General features: G+C 38.6%; 1 protein-coding gene across 3 annotated transcripts in view; it reads right to left on the bottom strand.

The window, feature by feature from the left end:
• Positions 1–595: 595 nt before the first annotated feature.
• The window catches only part of CRY1 (cryptochrome circadian regulator 1), a 39419-nt gene continuing 17940 nt past the window's right edge, over positions 596–22074 (bottom strand). The window contains exons 2-14 of one of the 3 annotated variants that reach the window (XM_030478447.2): positions 16426–16534; positions 14717–14859; positions 13155–13339; positions 11690–11778; positions 10793–10933; positions 10386–10697; positions 7186–7337; positions 6878–7080; positions 5994–6095; positions 4699–4791; positions 3453–3524; positions 3249–3356; positions 596–1267 (exon numbers count right to left, since the gene is read on the bottom strand). In XM_030478447.2, coding sequence (XP_030334307.1) covers positions 3253–3356; positions 3453–3524; positions 4699–4791; positions 5994–6095; positions 6878–7080; positions 7186–7337; positions 10386–10697; positions 10793–10933; positions 11690–11778; positions 13155–13339; positions 14717–14859; positions 16426–16534 — 1705 coding nt within the window. In that variant the 3' untranslated portion in view covers positions 596–1267; positions 3249–3252. The remainder of the gene's footprint in view (positions 1268–3248; positions 3357–3452; positions 3525–4698; positions 4792–5993; positions 6096–6877; positions 7081–7185; positions 7338–10385; positions 10698–10792; positions 10934–11689; positions 11779–13154; positions 13340–14716; positions 14860–16425; positions 16535–22074) is intronic. The other 2 variants (XM_030478450.2, XM_030478449.2) reach the window with 2 other exon arrangements.

Below are 22074 nucleotides of genomic sequence, written 5' to 3'. Positions count from 1 at the left end.
TCAATCCATAAATCTGGTCTGAATTTTAAACTGACACACAGAAGTGCCCCATGACTGGAAGTCACCCATGTGACACCAAGAACAAGATAATTAACTCCCTCCCGCATGAGAAATAATTTGTGCACCCACTCAAGTAGGTACCTGACCTAGTTATATGTAAGATTTAGTAACTCAGACTGCTGCTTCACAGATCTTAACGGTCTGAGAAAACATTTCTATCTGAAACAGTATTGACTGAATAGTCAGCAAACCTGATGTGTTTTTACACATCAACATCCTTGAAGGGCAGCAAATTAGCTGCAGCTATCAAGCAAATTGCAATTACAGCTAAAAAAACCCCAAAACAAACCAGACTACATTTTGAAGAAACTCTTAATACATTGGTGGGAAACATTTAGTGTTAAGCACACACACATGCATGCCTGAATAATTTGGATAGTGCTTTCCTTCAGTATCACAAAACTTAAATTGAACGGTATAGTTCATTGTTTGTGGCTTCCAGATTACGTCTAAAAATTACATTTTCCTTTTTTCTTGAACCAGCTTTGTTTGGTAAAATGTACCAGAGCAACAGAGTACACAAAAGAGATATATATATCTACAGATATAATTTTCTTTTATTAACATGGTATGTCATTACTGAACAAGGCAACTGGGAAATACAAGGACTGGACATACACATGAAAATTTTACAACTCGACAAAAAGTTGGCATATGACTTATATACAGATGTGACTAATAAAGGTTACAACTCTCCTGTATTTGATTAAACACAGTCCTAAGCACTTACATTATGAAAATATGAAGCTGATCATACAGAGGTCAAGCTCTGGAATCTAAAAATAAGAACAATTTAAAAACTTCAAAACCTTCTATGTCCATTCATTTTACAGAACAACACTACAGCTTTTCCCTACTACCATATACATGAAAGATTATCAAAAATATATTGATGGGTCTATCACTAATCATGAATGCTTATATTTACATTAAGTTAGCAAATTCTTCACCTAATACTTTATATACAAAACTCAATTTGTCCTTTGTGAAAGAGTCATTAAAAAGTTAAAAACCATAGAAATGCCAGTTAGAAATAACGCATTCCAAAAATTGGACTTGTTTACAACAACTGAGAACAATTGAAAATAATTTATGAAAAACTATGTCATTTTAGTACATGTACTCTCACAACACTTTAGTTCCAATACAGAGTAGCAGGAATTTTGTCCTGTGTGTTCTTTGAGTGGTATGTTCTCTTCCAGTAATGCTGCAAGGAAAAAGAAAAAAATTACTCTTAAGCAGTTTGTCGTGAGTCTTTAAAGAAGGCAGAAATAATTCAAGGGACCGATACTCTTTCCCCCCTTTTCAGTGCTGGAAGCCCTGTCCCCATTTGTACTCGCCCAAATACTCAATTCTTATTTCTTACTCCTTAGAGGCTAAAAGGGGAAGAAGGAAAAAAATAAAAGAAAGAAAAGAGAAACCCAACAGCCTCTGTACTTCAGTGCTATTCAGAAGGCACACATCCTTTCGCCAGCAGTGGTTCTGGGTATGTTCTTGGCTGATATTTGTATTTGACTACCATGCTTTCGCAGCATGCTTTGAACACCCCTAACAAAGTCAGTCTTCTCTGCCAAACTAGAAACCCCTCCAACCTGTCTCAATTGAAAAAGAGCTTAGACAGGAACCAGACGTTCGCTCTGCAGGCACTTCTTCTATAGACACGAGCACCTAAGGAATTCTGCAATACAAAACATGGATGCTGAATGAATCTACACATACTACTGATAAGACAGCTACTGAAACACGGACTCTCTTGGAACTAGGTTCTGCTCAGGCCCATCCAAGTACCAGAAATCAGTTTGAGAACACAGAAGCACAGTTTACAGTGCTTCCAGTATGTGAGAAAATAGCAGGTCTGCGCTCACTTCAAGTGACAGGCATCATGGAAACAATGCTGTGGCTCTTCACTGAATCAAATCAATACAACACAATTGTTCATAATCACCACAATAACTTTGTCAAAGTGCTGACATCACATAACAAGCAAAAATAGAAACAGATCTTGCTGCCAAATCCAAACGAAGTGAATTTCTCTTTTTAGCTCCCCAGATGCTGAATGCACCTTCTATACTTGCTGTACGCAATCCCTATCTTCCAATTTCACCAAAGTCCCTCCATGTGCTATTATCTCACCTATTTTTATTTATTCTTCAAACTCCATAATGATCAACTCTTAATCCGTTTTTTGTAAAACACAGGGACAGAATGACATCTCAACCACCTTTTATCTACGCAGCCATATTCCTAGTCTTGAAATCTTGTCCCCTCTTGTTTCAGACAGCCTTCCATTTTTTGGCTTCCGTCCTAAGTAATTACTCTTTAACTTATCTTTTAGGTCGTCTTCCTTATTCCTCTCACATCAAGTTCACTGGGGGAAAGAGTATAACATCCTTGGCCTTCTCTTTTCTCTATTCTGTTCATAAGTAACATTATCCAAAACACAAAATCCATTTATCTTCTCTATGTTGATGATTTCACACCTCCCAAACTCCTCCTCTCTACACATTTTCACACCTATTCACATAGGTCTATCTAGCAATACCTCCTTCTCCAAATCCAAGTACTTTTCGCCACGGCTGCTCTTGACAAACTTTGGCAATCTGAGCATCCTGCTTACAGATCAATGACAAATGCTCAAGTCTTCAAATCTTCCTTGTCCCTACATCTTTCCATGCAGTGACTACACCACCATTTTGCAGGTTTTCTGCAGTCTCTCTCTAAAACATGTTCTGTTTAGTCCACTTCTATGTCTGAAAACTTTAATCCAGGCCACAAGCCTTTAGCTGTGTCAGTCTCCTGATTTCAGGTCACCGTATATCCACACAAACAGTCTGGCTGGCAGAACTTCAGGAGAGATGCGGAAGCAAAGAGTAACTGAAGCCACATAAGGAGCTCTGCTAATGAATGTGAAACCACCGTTTATCCATTTCCCTTTCATTAACACCTCAGTCTGTCTCTGACAATCTTTGGCCTGGTTCTGTTTTTATAACTACTTCTACCTCATACTTTGTATACTCTCTAGAGCCAGGATTCTGCACTGTTTGTTTGTACAGTACCTGGAACCAAAATATTTACAGCAATAATTTGGTATTCTTTGCATTGCAGCGATATGAATGTTAACATAGACACAAAATCTGTACAGGAATTTACTCATTATTAGGATAACTTTAAGGTGTCTCAGATCTTACCAGTTTAATTTGTGCTCTGTCGCTGGACTTTTGGTCCAACGCTCTGAGTTTCTTCTTCTGGATTTGGGCGTTTCCCTGCACTAATGCCAGTACCAAGGGCCGCTCTTCCTGATAATTTAAAACCAGTATTTATATTAAGACTCTGTTGCACCTTTATATATTCAGGAAAAGTGTTTCTTTTTTTTTTGTTGTTCTTTAAATTACCTGCTTGCAATAAGTGTGATTGCTGATTGTCTCCATGAGCATAATGTAAGATACTACTTGCTTGACAGTAACCTGTTCAGATACAGTACATATTTATTATAATAAATCAAATTTAGAACTGCAAGCAAGTGGACAATTACATTCTTTACAACAACAAAAAGGAGCCAATTGATTTATTTTCCATCGGCAAGAGAAATTCTGCTAGAAAACATCCTGAATGCAGAAGAGTTCTTATGATAAAAAAAAGCCTCACGGGAGTCTACAGTTAAATATATATGCACTTATATATGCACAGTGAACAATATTAAGTGCCTACATATTTACGCATTATTTTTGCAACAAGCAGAATGTTTACGTATCCAAACAATTCTATTTTTTATCAATTTTAACATTTTTCTTTCTTCCAAGTCTCCTCGTGCTTTTTGTTATTCTGTTATAGCAATGCTAGCGAATCTTTGCATAACTAAGCTGTGAAAAAAAAAAACGATACATAAGTAATTTAAATGAAGATGCAAACTATTTTCTGGTTCACACAAACTATCTGCTGGCAACCTTGACACCGAGTGCTCTGCATGAATAGTGCAAATTCGCAAAAGCAGTTGCAAGGTTTCTTATTCTGAACAGTTGTGGTGTTCTGGCGACCTTCTGGATGCTTAAATAAAACAGAGACTACAATCTTTCATGATCAGTAAACACACAACCTCTGTTAAGACTGCAAAGAAACAGTTGTGCGAAATTTGACTGCAACTTTGATCTATCACAAACCACAGTTTAAGTTTCTGTACTGTTAAAGTAACAAAAATTTGCCTCCATAACATGAGAATATCCACAGAAAACTGTAGAAATTGATTATATATGAAAAGAGTGGTAGAGAAATCAGCTAAAAGGTAACATGCAAATTTTTGCTATCGAATACACAAACTGAATTTCTTTCTTTCAGTATCTTTAATTTAGAATAACCTAATTTAGAATGTTTATTAATTTTTGGTTAGTCACACTTGTGACCCCTCCCACTCAAACCATACAAATATTGTTCTAGATGAGCATTTTAGAGATAAAAGTGACATGACAAGCAAGCTCACTCTAAGAAATTATTTTTATGTTTCAAGAACAGAAATCAGGCCAGTTCAAAGTTGTAGACAGCAGCTGTCACCAAAAATCTATCCATATTATTTTGATGTTTCGTCTGTTTTTCCATAGTTGCAAGGATTTGGAGATCCTCTACAGACAGGCACTGCCATAATACCTTGCTGCTGAATTCCACTTGCTCCTGTGTGAGAGTCTCCCAGGGCACATGGCTGAACAACCGTATGACCATCACCAGTTCCCAGCTGAGCTCCTGGAGAGACAGTAAAAAGATTTAAACATAACAGAAAATACAATTCCAGTTCTGAAATGTAAAATGTTGGGGATTTTTTTTTCTGCTCTTCAAGAGGTAGACTTTGATTGTGGCTTTCTTCCCCCCCGCCACAAACCACCTCAGAACAGGTCCACGGCTCTAATGCTTTCATCTTTCCAAATTCACACTTGCAAATTCAAATGAATATACAGTAACGTCCTAGAAAATGGACACACATCTGATATAAAAAGTGAAAACACATGTATACATTTAAGTATATATATTTTAAGGAGAAAAGAGTGCACATAATATTAATTTATTAAACACTTACTTTTTTTTTTTTAAACTCAGCCTTTCCTGTCTTCTAAATCTCTGAACTTAAAAGAAATAAAAGCTCAAGCACCCAGCTTTAAGGAGCCTAGACTTCAATTCTTTGAGAGGAACTGTACTGGCTGAGAACAAGGTCCATCTTTCCCTGCAACCTGCTTCTAACTTTGACTGAAGCCTAAGGAGAATATAAACTCAGTAAATTTCCAGTTCCGCTGTATCCTTTTATAACGAGAAGTCCAAAGTGTACATTGTATTCAAGATGCTGATACACCATGGATTTATACAGTGTTAATACTGTTCTTATTTCTTAATAACTAGTTAATGCTAATCTTTGTACATTACAATAAGAACAATAATAGTCTAATTTTCATCAAAACTGGATGATAAATTCTATATAAAGTTTTTTCAGACACTGTTCACCATATTCTATCATATTATGGTAGAACTAAATTCCAGTGAGCAAATTGATGCTAGCATTAGAAAACTTTACAGATTAATAGTTCCAAATTGAAAACTCACAAATCACTCCTTATTACAAAGATCAGGATGCTTGTAGACTTCTAGAAGAAAATCACATTCAAATGCTTTTGAAATCAAACTGTCTGATACATGTTAATAAGTAATTTCAGGGGGAAGAAAACAGGTTAAAAAATTCTTACATGTTCCAAATATTTATGTATTTATGTAGATATTTCATCTATAAATAAATACTACCAAACTCAGTGAATACATTTGGAAACATTTGTGACTTACACTGAGAACTGTCTTGTGAATACAGTTCTTTCTTACCATACATACTGCCAAGGGCATTAAAAGATAGATTTGTGCTGTTCAGTTCCAATAATTCTATGTATTGAAAGAATTTGACTGACCTCCTGTACTGCTACAACCAGAAATGCTTTCTCCTGGTGAATAGCCCATGAGGCCACCATTTCCATTTCCATTTGGATTAGAAGGCACTGTTGCAAGAAGACCTAAGCAATGCAATAAGAAATACAGCTGTAAAGACAGACTGGCAAAAAAGAAAAGATTAAGTGCAGCATGTTTTTTTTTCTCATGATAGCCAATTCTCCACCCTCACCCTGAGTGGTTTACCTTTAAAACAGGAGAACATTTATGCTGCCTACTTCTAGGATCTTGCCAAGTAATTTTAGTTCACAATTACTTAATAGGCATTTTCTACATAATATTCCACATAACTTTTCCAATATTCATTAGTTATACATATTTGTTATGTTGTGTTGAAGTGCAATGCATCCTGATTCAATATCCAATACCTGAACATACTGACTGCTTACACCTTCCTGAGCAATACAAGCTTTACCTCTCAGACCAAAGATTCTTCCTAACTAGGAAGAACGCTACCAGAGGTTGCATTGGTCTCTGTTTGAGCAATAGCACTTGCAAATGCAAATCCAGTATGGTTGAAGCTATCAACCACACTAATTTGCTAATCATTGGTATTAAAACCTGTCTGTACAAGAGTATCAGGATGCACAGAAGATCCAGTTTAACCAAAAAGCTTCCAAAAGCCCACAGAAAAAAAAAATATGGGTAAGATTTGGAAAGAGGCACTTCCCTCAAAGTCTTTCTTCCCATTGTTGGTTACATCTAGTATTTTCATTTATATGGATACACAACCCTGGTCACCACACTGAGCTCATACCTGATTACCATTGCTATGGGACAAAGTAATTGATTGCTAGAAGATGAGAGAAGTTTTCAAATAAATAAAGCAAATATTGTATAACCATACCCAGTCCTCTGTATCGTGAAAGCTGCTGGTAGATTTGTTTCATCCTCTCAATATTCAGACGGCTCGCTTCTGCATGATTTACCATTGGTTTGGGATAATTGACTCCTATGATACACTTTGCAGCCTTCTGGATGCTTTCTGGGGCATTCCAAGGATCATAGATGTATTTTGCAGGGAAACCCCTAAGTACTGGCAAGTAACGTCTTAAAAAATAATAATAATAAAGAAAAAAGGTAATTTTAAGTATAAAGCCACTTGTCAGTTTAAGCCACATCCACAAATTGCTGCAATTTCTGGTTGTGAGTTACCTGATATAATCCCCGTTTGGGTCAGTTCTTCTGCCAAAACCCACGGGACAGTAGCAGTGAAAAAACTGCTGAAAGAAGGAACTACAGGATAGCCACATCCAGCTTCCAGCATTCACACTCCAATCTGCATCAAGTAAGAGCTCTTCAAAGACCTTAAGAAATTAGAGCAACAAGTTAGCCTGAACATGGCACAGCTTTGAGACACCTACACTCTTTCTTACCTGGCAATATTCACAGAACGCTCAGTACACAAATTGCAAATGCCCACCTAAATGTCAAACTCAAGAACAAGATGTGACGGCCATGGCTTTTAGTAGACATCTCAAAGCTGCAACCAAAAGAAGTTACATATTCTTGCATTAACACATCCTTATAAATTAAATCCCCAAAGGATGGCTGGAGCCTGACTGCTTGCAAGTGGCATTTGTTGCTTTCAGAAGAGTTGCTTCATCACATTACAACTGAGTAAGCTTTGCAAACTTCCAGAAAACAGGGAACACACAAAGCACATTTCAAACTCAGATTGTCAGTCTGAATACCTCAAACTGTGCAGCACCCTTCACTATGCAAGGAGTCTGTCGTGGTTTGAGCCCAGCCGGTAACTCAGAACCACACAGCCGCTCGCTCACTCCCCCCCCCCCTTCTTCCTCCCCCCGCTCCCGGAGGGATGGGGAGGAGAATGGGAAGAATGCAACTCCCACGGGTTGAGATAAGAGCAGTCCCGCAACTAAGGTATAACACAAAACCACTACTGCTACCACCAATGATAATAACGATTAGTGAAATAACAAGGGGAGAGGATACAATTGCTCACCACCCGCCGACCGATACCCAGCCCGACCCGAGCAGTGATCTGGGCCTTACGGGTAACTCCCCCCGGTTTATATACTGGGCATGACGTGCTGTGGTATGGAATACCCCTTTGGCTAGTTTGGGTCAGGTGTCCTGTCTCTGCTTCCTCCCGGCTTCCCCTCCTCCCTGGCAAAGCATGAGACTGAGAAAGTCCTTGGTTGGAATAAACATTACTTAGCAACAACTAAAAACATTGGTGTTATCAGCGTTGTTCCCAGGCTGAAAGTTAAAAAACACAGCACTGCACCAGCTACTAAGCAGGAGAAAAATGACTGCTATAGCTGAACCCAGGACGGAGTCCCAACAGTAGAATTCAAGAGCTTCATGGTAGCACAAACATTCAGAAGCTGTATTCTTGAAGGCCAATAGTTAATCTAGTAAGTCACAGTTTTGAGGTTACGTACTTAAATTCCTGGAGGTATATGAACCACCAAGCATGCTGTAGGGTGGTGGACAGATAATGAACTCTGGTCTGAAGACAAAAACATAAAAAGTCTGCTCTGGTAATTATATTATATTAAAATTATATTATTATATTAAAAATAACCCATAAGGCCGTTGAAGATTTATGAGGGTTTTACTTTAAATCTGGAGCTCAATAGTTGTGAAACATTCAAGTTTCCAGCACTGATTGTTCTTCATTTATTAACACAGACATTATAACTTGTATAAAAAGTTGTCTGCTTAGTCGGACGACCAGCAGTTCAGACTCACAAGAAATAAAGAGAAGCCTTATTCTTTGGAGAACATTCAAGTATCTTTTATAAAGAGTGCACTGAGAAATATTTTTCAAAACAGATACTTATTTAATACATATTTTCACAAGTTCCCATTTTCCTTTCAAACTTGCATCGTCTCCAAATGTTCCAAAGAAACCATCATCTTTTTCACACTAAGCCACTAAAATTTAACACCTTACTACTGCCACCCACCTTTAACTAATATTATTCCAAAATAAAATATAATTAATTTTAATTATATTTAATAATTTAATAACTTAATTATATATTAATTATAATTAATAATAATATAATATAAAAAATACTGTCAAACAAGGCTCTCTCTCTCAACATATATACTCAATAAGGTATTCGATCTACAGTATACACTGAATAAGTGTTAAAAAAAGTATCTTTGTCTAAATATCTGCAACTGTTTGGGGGGGGGAAAAGTGTTGTTTTTTTAATAAGATTCATCTTAAAATGCTTTGAAAAAAACATTTTAAATAGTGACTCATAAAGTAACACGATCTTCAGATGAAGATTAAGTGTTAACACACAATCGCTCCACTAGATGCTGCCATGTAATAAGACTTTGGAAACACCGTGAAAGGCCAGATTAACTCTTGCTAGCAACGGACATATGAATTAAACATCCTTCAACGCACAAGTCTGAGCCCTCTGTGTAGCTGTATTATTTCAAAAGTAAGAACAAGTTGGTGATTTCCTGTAATATAGAGCTTTGTCATTTGGCTGCGTTACCTATGTATGTGCAACTTTGAAGTCTTTATCAATGAACTGCAGAAGGAAAATTCCTAAAGCAGCTTATGGTGTTGTGTAACAAAGAATTTTTTCTTTTTTTCAGTGAAAGATGTTTGCTTACAATCAATTTAAGAAAGATTAAATTCCCTAAGATTATATACATATATAAACATGAGGTCACAATCCTGATGGCAAATAAATTCTTTTGTAGATTTCAAACATAAAACACTATTTCCAGTTGATTGTCATTGCTAAGTACAAGATGTGCTACCCTTCTAAAAATGTAAAATTGATTCAAAGGCTGAGATTACATTATTCCATTCTTTTCTTCAAAAGACTGACATTTGTAATCTGAACTTCAGCATCTCTTGGATACTTGCATAGAAATCAATTGCACTAAAACTCCAGCCACGTTATGTTGCCCATACTCACATTTCTAACATTGGGCAAAGGGACAGAAATTGCTGAAAGGACATTCTCAAGCATTCAGTTTTCCCCCTTTAATTCCTGAGGTGCCTTCCCTTCACATGGAAGCAAATGTAAGATGTGAACAGAAACTGTTCACACAGTATGACTAGAAAGAAATCTCAGTTACAGGAGTAATCCATGTTTATTTGCCAAGATTTAGGAAGAAATCTCAAAGGAACTGCAGACCTATTCTGACTGTAAGAAACACTAATATTCCAATAAAAGGGGGCATTCAACAGGCAAAACTTCACAGCACCACTAATTTATGAGAACTGATTTAATTTTGGCCACAGTTTAAGATTTAAAATTCAACTTACAGCACACAGTAACAACAATTCTAGAATGACTGTTTGAAACTTTAACAGGCACTTTAAGAAATTCAGGAATAAGAAACAATACCTTCATTCCTTCTTCCCAGCTAATCCAGAGATCACCTCGAGTTAGAAAGCACGCTACAGCATGCCGGGCTAAATGGTGAATCCAACCTTCTTGACGAAGCTGTGTCATAATCGCATCAATCCAAGGAAAACCTGTTCTGCCTTCTGCCCATTTGGCCAAAGCCTCAGGATTCTTATCCCATGGAATTTGAACACAGATAGGATTCCCCTCCATTTTATCAAACCGTGGATTGTTAGTTGCCGCTGTGTAGAAAAATTCACGCCATAACAGCTGGCCATAGAGGGAGAGGGGAGGGGAGCTGTTCTTTTTTACCTGAGACCATCATTAAAGGAAAACATTTCATTAGAAGTACAGAAAAACCATGGCATCCAAGACTGTGTATGTAGCTGATTATGTGGAAATCATACCTTTTTGTACAGATCCGTTAACTTGAAATAAAATAGACGACAGGACAAACAGCCAAAGCGGAGGTAGGGACTAAGCCCTGTAGGGCTTGCCAGGAGGGAATTTGCATTCATTCGTGGTCTTTCAAAGTTTGCTACCCAAGCCTTAAAAAAAAACACAACACAAAAACAAACACAGAACAAAAACCACACAGCAGTATCAGACTACAAGCTAGGTACCAACTTATAAACATAAAAGGTGACATCTCGCACTGTCTGTAACTGATCCCGGGCACTGGACAGATGATCACCTTCCCTACAATATCTAGGTGTTCCTTTTGAATCAGCAGAGTCTCTAGAAGGTAATTCATCTCAATGCAGTAGGCATGAACTATCTTCCAGAACTACCTATCCTTTTCTTTTAAATACAGAGAAAACCTAGACAACTAGCAGTATGTCAGCTTTTAGAAAACTTCCCCTTCAAAGTTATAAAAAGTATGTTCAAATAAATTACCTCCCAAGAAAAAATAATTACATTGCTGAGTGGAAAATTGTACAGCAGACTTTCTCTAAAATTCAAATTAAAGACAACCTGCTATCAGCTTTTAAAACCCAGAAACAGCACCTTGATTTATGTAATTATATTGAGGCCCTGAGTTCAAGTCTGGGTTCGATTTTCTTTTAAAACGACTTGCTGAATTCCTTTATATTTCAGTGCAAAGAGTAACTATGTTTCCCAGATACAGAATCATAGAATAACTAGGTTGGAAAAGACCTTCAAGATCATCAAGTCCAACCATCAGTCCTGAGGAGTGCCTTAAAATCACCCATGCTGATTAACTGCTTTTTGACCCACATGATGCTATCCCAGCCGAAGAATCATAGAATAGTATGTTACACTTCCAATGATTTGCAACATACCTTTCGTTCTAAATGTCTTTCCAGTCGTGTGAGAGCCTCTGTTTCTCCCCCTGGCCATACTGCAGAAGGCAGACCATCTGTGTCAAAACCTGAAAAACAAGTTGAAGCAAGAAAATTCCTTGTTTGCTTACATTGTAGGGCAACAAAATTCTAACTTATCGACACTTGACTACATCGTACTCTATCTTAAGACCAACCTAAGCGGGACACATGGCAAAGTACAAGTTTTAAAACAGTATGCAACCGAGTTTTGTCAAAGCCCTTTCAATACCACGTTCAATTTTTGCAGAAAAATCCAATCTTTACTTTTACGTTTACATTAACTCACAAGTTTTACATGCTCAATGGTCTTACTTCAGTTCCACTTTCTGGGTTTTTTCTTCTTTTGCACAAAGTGGCCTTCCTATCATTTTTCAAGTTATTTTCAAGTTCTCGGCTGTGCAGCTATCCCAAAACCACAATTTATTTTTTTTTTAATTGCTACTAAGAATCAACAATTGCTATTGTAATTTACAGGATGTCTAAAATCTTCTTCCACCAAGCTGAAAGCATGAGTGCAATCTTCAGAAAATCATAGGGTTCATTGACCTTGACTTAAATAACAGATGGGAATTATTGTCAGACGGATGATAAACACATACTTGAGCTGCAAAAGAAAGATGAAAAGGTGGTACAGGATTTCTTCCACACCCCCACACATCCCCCAGGATTGTTCACCAAGTGCGTGAGATGACACATCTGCCTATAAGTTTAATCGCTCTCTAGTGAGATCTTTTCTTAAAATAGCTTTAAAAGCAAGGTCTGTTGTATGAGAGGTCAAATAGACTAGACAGAGCAGCCAGAGCTCAGCTAAAATCTATCCAGACCCCTTTGTTAGCAATTTGGAGGTCATGCCACATTTGTTTGTATTTCCAGGTGGGGAAGAACAAGAAAGAGAAGGGAGGGATTCACCGGATAATAGGTTCATATATTTCTTACAATTAAATTTAGAGAAACATAAGACTTCCCCCTCCTCCCCCCCCAAGAAGCTTCAAAAACCATTATTTGCCTTATTATCATCTTTTTCTTTTTTTTTTTTTTGGCACTGCAAGACAAAGAGGTTTTTTAATTAATTTGTAAAATGACAGATTAATGACCTGAAGCACAAAGATATCAAAAGCATTTAATACAAAATGAAGCATCAAAGACTATTAGTAGCTTAATGATTGTTTGGTACCATGGGAAAATGGCTACGCTGTATTACAAGAAGCCGAACGGTATTCGTAATAGTTTCATCTGACCTCCCACTTAAAAGAAAATGGCTAAAATTTAGAGTTGATTATTATTTTTGTTCCTTTTGTATGTCATAACTGGCATCAGTTTAACCATTAACCATAAGCAGAATCTCTCATGTTTAAGTATTATGCTTTTAGTAGCAGATTACATCTTACTTGTTTCAAAATGTCAAAGCAATTTTAGAACATACCCAACTCTTCAAGTGATGGGACACCGTATTTCTCATCATGGTCATCAGAAACTGGAGTAGTACATTTTTCCACTACTTCTGGGGTTATAGTCTCTACTGGCATCTCCAGTGGCTCCATTCTACTAATTAGGGTCTGGAATCGCTTGTAAGTAAGAGGAGGCTGTCCTCCATTTAATTCTATTATTCTGAATTGGAAAAAAAGAGGGGGAAAAAAATAAAAGAGAAAAGTATGTCAGGCAAGAGTATAGAACTTTTTATATACATATACAATATACACACAGACAAATATCTTCTTACCTGCCTGTAGCATATTATATGAAATTGCAGATATACATGATAATCCAGACAGTGTGAACTTTTATTTTACTATCCTTTTTTACCCTCTAGGGAGACACATAAATTAACTGTTTATAAGGAAGTGAGTTATTCTTCATTTCCAGGTTTAGGAAGGTCCCTCAAGAATGAGTAAGTAAGGAATATGGACAGCTCAAGGCAAAGAAAAATACAGATCAGCAAAGCAGATGAGAGATCATAGCTACCCAAAGATACATCCAAGTCACCTACAACACTATACTATTTGCATAAAAAAGTACCTATTTTTCTATTCTGGTATTGCGAACAACTCTCTTAGCATCAGGAAAAGTTAAGGTGTACTTTTATGCACAACTGTTGTAAAAAACACACAGTTTCTATATTTTGCATTGTCACCTTAAGTATATCTAAAATCCCAGACACAGGAAAACTTCAAAGAAATAATTTACTAAAATGGAGATGGAACCAACTGTTCATTTGATCCAACTGTGCTTGGGCGGGGAGAGAAGAAAAGGACTTTTCAATTTAGGACTAAAAAAAACCCCAGGTATTTGTTTCAAAACAGTAAGTAAATCCCTTTCCTCCCATATGTCTAGCTGCTTCTCATACATTGGCTTGTAACAGAATAAAACAGGCATCTACCACAATAAGTTACTCAATATTAAGAGAAGCCAAGTCATACTTCTGAATAGTTTGCGGATTATGCTTGTATAATAGGAAGCTAATACTAATCCATTTAAATAGATCTCTGGAAAAATATAAACAAGATATTAAGTAACGAGATGCAGGGATATCAAACAATCCCCGATTACTTACTGGATACATAACTGGTAGGAAATCGTTCTTGAAAAATAAAGGACTTTCTGCTAACTTGTGTACAGCAAGTGAAATAAGGAGACAAAACAATCTAACAAAACAACTAAACAAGAAATCTTATTTAGGAGAAGTTACAGCGACGTTTGAGTAACTTCATTATAAGAGACAGACAATTAACATGACCATTATTTTCAGAAGAACTCTAAATCAAAATTGTATTTCAGATACAGTTATATATCTTTTTTGAAGTTGGAAAGATCTACTCAGTATGTAATAAAATTTGGACGGATGGATGGATAAAAGAGGAACACAGGACAAATTTATAGTCTTCCTAACTACGAAGTGCTCCCCAGAGAAAGTAGCACACAATATCTAACCAAATACTACATAAAATTCATATTTTCTTTTTACAATCAGAGTTAATGATAACTTACTTGTCTAAGTCATATAATGTATGGGAAATTCGAACAATGACCTCCACTCCAGCCTCACTAGCCAACTTCTTGATCGCTGCATCTCTTTCCTTCCCAAATGGTTCAGAATCATATTCAATAGAAAGTTTTGCAATATTCCATTCCTGCAACACAAAACAAAAATCTGGTCCTTCAGCAACTCAGCTGCTTGATGGAAGGTGAGAGAAATGAGAAGAGGAAGGACACAGACAAGATGAAACACCAGTTAGCACCCGCAGAGAGTTGTCAGAGATACACAAAGGCCCAAAATACATTAGACACCAGACTCACAAAAATAAAGTCCAGTGTTTTGGTATCTAAGTAGGAATCAGGCGTAAGAAAAGCCTCTATCTGTCCCATCACTGTGGGCGCACGTAATAATGGAATAACTTTTGCACACATTGTGAAAACTCAGCTTCTGCAACTTTAGGATCCATGTACCTTAAGAAGCACAACATAAGGGAAAGATGACAGAGGCTGTTTCCTGTACATTGATCTGCAGCAGTATTTGCTCTGCAGAAAAGTTTTTCACATATGCCTGTCAACTTTAACAGCAGAACTGAAGATAGGGCTGGTGAGGCAAAATACCCACACCCCCCACACCCCCCCCCCACAAACCAAATATCACACATATTTTCTTCCCTTTTCCAAGCCCCTACCCCTCACCCACCAGAACAGACAATCTTCAAATTCTCCATTTAAAATAAATAATAGTTAAAGAAAAAAAAAAAAAAAAAAAAAGTAAAATCTGTCTCCTAAAAAGAGGACACCTTGAAGCCTAATATCCTTTACATCACAGATGCTGTTACCAAGGCCAACAGTAACAGGTGGGGAAAAAAGAAGCAAAGAAGGGGATCAACTAATGCCTAAGACTTCTGCAGAGGCAGGAAAATGGAAAGGTGAAGCATGCACAGAATGATCCTAGAAAGCCATCCTGCCAATCAATCTCAAAAATACCCTTCTAATCCCTCAGAATCTTAATCAGTTGATTTAAATATACCAGACAGACTATTTCAGAGACCTGGATTTACAACAGACAGACATGGGCCACTCTACACTCTTCACCTAGCATGCTCGTTCACTTGTGAACTCTACCTCTGTCCTAGATGAAGCCCAGGTACAATCCTGAGCATAGGCAATTCCAAAGAGTGCTTGCTTTTTGAAAGGAAGTTTGGCTCCTTCCATCATTAAGTCTGCCAAGACAAACCCATCAGGCCCCGAGTCCTCAAGCAACCTCCTACACCCTCACATAATATTTATTTTTCATTTCGTAATGTAAACCCATAAAAAACGTGTCCAAGAGCCAGAGCCATGTCCCCAAGGGAGCCAAGGAATTCCGAGACAAGTGCTACGTGATGTGAATACACCCAGGTCACATCAGCATGAGCTAGGCACTTAGAGGAAGTGTGGACACAGTACCTACACTTAGCAAACCATTAGAAATCTGTTCCATTACTGGAAGGAAAGAAACCGAAAAATGAAAAGTCAAAGAGCAACTCAGTTCAATTGGTGATATGCACATGAGAGGAGAAAACCCCAAATCCAACAGAAACAACCTTGAAGGAAACTGCAAGGATAGTTAAGTATTTGCATGGATAACAAGTTGCACTGAAGTATATGGTACAAGAAACATTCTAGTTTAAATTAGTCGTATTTATGGATAGAAACAACAACTGTGAGGCGGCATCTACCTTGAAAAGTCTGGGGAAAACATCTGCTGGCTGTCCACGAATAACAAACAAACGTGAGTTCAGTTTCCGTAGATTGGCATCAAGATCCTCAAGACACTGAAGCAGGAATCTGCAAGGAATCATAAAGAAGAATTTTATTTTCTGACACAAACCAGACATCTTACAACAGAAAAAGTGAACTAACAGGAACAACTCAACAAAGATTATGAGACCATCAGTATTTGGTATGTATTTTGGTGATGCATGCATGTTCACATCATAATTACACTTAGCTTACAGCAGTTCAATGCCATATAATACATTCAACACCGCAATTCGGAAAACCAAACTGTCACTTAAGTTTTCAGCTTAACACTACTCAACTCAGGAATGGACTAAAACATACTGTGCTGGTTTTGGCGGGGCTAGAGTTAATTATCTTCACAGTAGCTAGCAGGGGACTACAGTTTGGATTTGTGCTGGAAACAGCGTTGGTAACACAGGGATGTTTCAGTTACTGCTGAGCAGTGCTTACACAGATCAAGGCCTTTTCTGCTCCTCACACCTCGCCACCAGTGAGCAGGCTGGGGGTGCACAAGAAGCTGGGAGGGGACACAGCGGGGACAGCTGACCCCAGCTGACCCAAGGGATACTCCATACCATATGGCATTGTGCTCAGCATATAAAGCTGGGGGAAGAAGAAGGAAGGAGGGGCATTTGTCTTCCCAAGTAACTGTTCTGTGTGACAGAGCCCTGCTTTCCTGGAGATGGCTGAACACCTGCCTGCCAAAGGGAAGTGGTGAATGAACTCCTTGGTTTGCTTTGCTTCAGTGCACATGGCTTTTGCTTTACGTATTAAGCTGCCTTTAACTCAATCCAGAAGTTTTTTCACTTTTATCTTCCGATTCTCTCCCCATCCTGCCATGGGGGAGGCGAGCAACCAGCTGAGTGATGCTTAGTTGCCAGCTGGGGTTAAACCACAATGCATACTCAAGTCTTAACTAAAACTAGAAGTATCTTGTCACTCTAAAGCACATCACAGGAAAAAAAACAAACCAAACACCAGCACCACCACCAAAGAAACACAAACAGAAACCAAACAATCAGCTCTTGGCATACTGCTACTGAACTTACGACCATGTAGTCCTCTGGTATACTGTTTTTAGTAAGATAAACTATCACTTTGGCCTTCATTTATAAAAATAGCCCTCCATAGAACAAACAGTTTCATGCATCTCAGCTGTAGCCTCACCTGAATTATTTAATGAGCAAAGCAGCAAATAAGGGGGGAAAAAAAGGGAGGGGGGGAGGAGGATGGGGTCCTGCAAATCTGCAAGTCTTGAAGAGAAACAGGTAGTTGCACAAAGGATGTTGAGGCAGGTTCACACGTGCAAAGATTTATTAGTAGGTACAGTAACTAAAAATAATTACAAAGGTAAAAGTTGTTCAGGGAAGAAATAAAAACAAAAGGAAGGAGAGGAGAAATGAGAACTTTACCTTGAGGGCAGCCAGAGAGAGAGATGCTGGGGATCCCCTTGCCCTGGACTCCTCTCCAGTGTAACAAGTGGCTCCTCCACAATATTTTTCTCATAGCAACAATATAGTTTTCATCAGGAGCTACTTGAACCCTGTCAGCTATTCTAACTTACAATGCTGCAGGCACTCACCAAAGTTCATGCTCATCAGGACAGCCACTGACTCAGAGCCTGCTGGTCATTAACCTCTGAGCGCACACATTATTGGATTCCCCTCCTATAAACCAAAAGCTACACCCAAAGGGAGAGGTGGAAGAAAGAGGAGATTCCCACACTGCAGGCCATTATTCCTGAGAGAGCCTGCTGCAACAACACTGTGCGCGGATGCCAGGCCACCAGGGTACCACCACAGAGCAACCACCCAGAACCAATGCTGGGAAAGCAGTGCCACAGAGCCCTGGAGACGCTGCACTGGCAGCCTGGGTGGAACGGTAGGGAGCTACCAGCAAAGGGCAGGCTGCACTGCTGCAGTGTCCACAGCATTGCAAAGACAAAGGCACTGACCAACCAGGTTTACCGATATCAGAAGTTCATGCAACACCTCGGTTTTGAAGAACGAATACTAAAATATAGCCAGTTAGAAGGTGTAGCATTTTCATTGTAAGAGGGATACAGCATACATGACTGTTGTAAACCTACTAACATATGTGTGGCTCGCTTGACCTGAGAGGGTTAACTGCAGTCAAGTCTGAGAGGAAGCCAGAGTACAAGAATACAACAGCTTCTTGGTTGGCAACTATGCTTTTATGTTTTATAACCAGAACAAACCAAAAATGCCTGATCCTCTCACTTGGCTAAATTCTGCTTTGAAAAAACTCTGGGGTAGTTAGACCATGAAGCAAGAAAAGTAAAAGAAACTTCTGTACACTCATTTAGTTAGAAACCACACAGGAGTCATTTTAAGAATCAGATGAGAATCGCTTCTATTGGAGAGAACTTGGGCCCCATGTTCCCAGGCCAAAGTCAGTTCCAGTTGGACTCTGAAAAGTACAGCTTCCTTTTATCTTTCATTTTTCAAGGAGCATATGCATTCACACAGCCTTCACAAATTGCTGTGATGACAAACTGCAGTAGTGTCCTGGATACCTTTGGAACAGTCCAGGAGAGGTCTGGGGTTTTTTTCTTTGTTTGCTTTGATAGGATTCTGTTGTTGGGGTGGTTTGTTGTTTAGGGGTTTTTTTTGTATAACAGAATATAGGGAAAGAACATGAAGATAAACCAGTGATATAAAACGCTTGTAGCTATTCAAACTAAAAATCTGTCTTTCAGGAAACTTAGGGTTTGTTCCTATTGGCATTTCAGTTCTATTTTCTCAATCTCTTTTCTTCCTAACCTGACTGACCACAACATACAACTTCTAGCCTAGACTTGGCACAAAATCCTACTCAAGAAGATTACATGCACTGACCCAGTCTCCAATTCACATCCAAGATCCCTAAACATGCCCTTAATACTGTTTAATCTCTATTTTGTTGGGTCTCCAAATCCCCTTTATTATCTCTCTTAACTATCACTTACCACACTCCAGCATTTCAATCTCCATAAAACTCTTTCATGTACTTAACAAACATAATGGTATAAACTCAAATTGTAAAATATATGTAGGAATGAAGCAGGAGAGTGGACAGGGGACACCTGAACAAAAAAGACAACAAATGAAAAAACAGCCAAACCACAGATGGTGTTGCAAGACTCACTCAAAGCACATTGTTATAAAATAATAAACCAAATTAAACCCTAGCGACCCTATGATATCTATAGTAATACCAATGCAAAAGAATACCACTTTTGACTTTCAGAACACAGATTCAGTTTACAAGTGGTTACACTAAATAAGAGTGCAGTTTATAAGCATATCTGAACCCTTCAGTTGGACCAAACGTGTTTTAACAAAACACGCTTCCAATAATTAATAATCTACTTTGTTTTTGCCAACTCTGTTTATGCTATGTCACATCAAAAGGCATTTTCTCATTAAAATGCTAATAGAAGTTGTCTAACAAAAGCCTTTACACAGATTTATCGAATCATAGAACAGTTTGGGTTGGAAGGGACCTTTAAAGGTCATCTAGTCCAATCCCTCCTGCAATGAGGCTTGCTCAATTAAAAATGAACCTTCTTAAATCATTGCTTTTAGATACAACCCCTACCAAGAACCTTAACAGTTGAATCAACTACTTGCCATAACCAAAGTTTTCACCTCCTCTTTTTCTCATGAGCACCTTTAAAAGTTGCACAACATCTTTACTGCAGTTAAATACATGCTAACTAACATGCTAGGTATGAATTACAGATATGAATTACTCTGAATTTAAGGAAGGACAATTCTACATTTCAGAACTTCTGCATTCATATAACGTGTTAACAGATGCCTGTGTGAATAGGCCCATGTGAAAGGAAATTTTTAATTATACCAGCTCCCTGGGACAACCTCTAATTTCTGCACTTTCTGCAATTTTGGCATAGTATAGCATTGAAATGCACTGCATTTATCTCCTGTCCTAGCAAACTAATCTCATCTATAACAGACACACGTATGTCATGGATGAGTAATAACATATACACAACATGTAAACCCCCACACATCTGAAGCATACTTAATAATAATAATAATTCTCAGCATTCAACACATTCTCACAGTAAACTATTACAGGACCTGGGAGAAAAGAGTTTTTAGGTTTTCAAGGTATCATTTTGACTGCTAACACCTGTTTGCAAGTGAAAATAGTTCTGAACTACTCTCATGCCATGCTGCAGAACAGGAATATGCAGGTGGTTTGCTCAGTGCATACATTAAGGGATAAGCAAGAAAGTATTCTAGCACAGACAAGCCAAACTTAATTGAGCTTTCTCTATGAAGAGATACACCACTGCGCTCATAAACATGTCCTTTTCACAGTATAGCATAAATTGTGTGATGTGGTTGACTTGCTGGAGGGAAGGGATGCCATTCAGAGGGACCTGGACAGGCCTAAGAGGTGTACCAATGCAAACCTTACTGAGTTCAACAAGGCCAAGTGCAAGGTCCTACACCTGGGTCGGGGCAATCCCAGTCACAGCTACAGGCTGGGCAGAGAAGAGATTCAGATCAGCCCTGTGAGAAGGACCTGGGGGTGTTGGTTGATGAGAAAGTGAACATCAGCTGACTTCAGTGTGCTCTCACAGCCCAGAAAGCCAACCGTATCCTGGGCTGCATCAAAAGAAGCGTGACCAGCAGGTCAAAGGAAGTGACCCTGCCCCTCTACTCTGCTCTCGCGAGACATCACTTGCAGCACTGTGTACAGTGTTGGTGTCCTCAACATAAGAAGGACATGGAGCTGCTTGAGCGAGTCCAGAGGGGGGCCATGATGATGCTCAGAGGGCTGGAGCATCTCTCCTATGAAGATGGGATGAGAGAGTTGGGGTTGTTCAGCCTGGAGAAGAGAAGGCTCCAGAGAGACCTTAGAGCAGCCTTTCAGTACCTAAAGGGGGCCTGGAAGAAATCTGGAGAGGGACTTACAAGGGCATGTAGTGACAGGACAAGGGGTGATGGCTTTAAACTGAAAGAGGGGAGATTCAGATTAGATAGAAGGAAGAAGTTCTTCCCTGTGAGAGTGGTGAGGTGCTGGCACAGGTTGCCCAGAGAACCTGTGGCTGCCCCATCCCTGGCAGTGTTCAAGGCCAGGCTGGACGGGGCTTGGAACAACCTGGTCTAGGTGGAAGGTGTCCCTGCCCATGGCAGGGAGTTGGAACTGGATGAGCTTTAAGATTCTTTCCAACCCAAACCATTCTGTGATTGGTAAATTAGTCTGTAAACTGAAACCAAATATGAAACCTCCACCTCATAAAAAGTATTTTTTTTCAGTATATGAGCTCTTGAGGCTAAGTTTCTTCATAGCAGCTATGAAATTAGGAGCTACTAGGCTTGAATTCCATTATACTTTCACCAAAGTGTCTCAATTAGGATCTATTTAAATCTCTACATAGAGTAACAGGTCATGTTTCCAAGTCTGAAATCTAAACCACGTTTTTCTTCTCAACCTAAGAGTCAGTGGGAAAGCACTTTCTTTTTCACTTTGAATCAATATTAAAAACTACATGACATCATTAAAAGAGACACAAAAAGGATGCACAGATATTTTTTATCAGATTAGAG

This window comes from Strigops habroptila, chromosome 3 (assembly GCF_004027225.2).
Source record: "Strigops habroptila isolate Jane chromosome 3, bStrHab1.2.pri, whole genome shotgun sequence".
Lineage (NCBI taxonomy): Eukaryota > Metazoa > Chordata > Aves > Psittaciformes > Psittacidae > Strigops > Strigops habroptila.
Note: the sequence above shows the minus strand (reverse complement) of the source record. Positions and strands in the feature narration are given on the sequence as shown.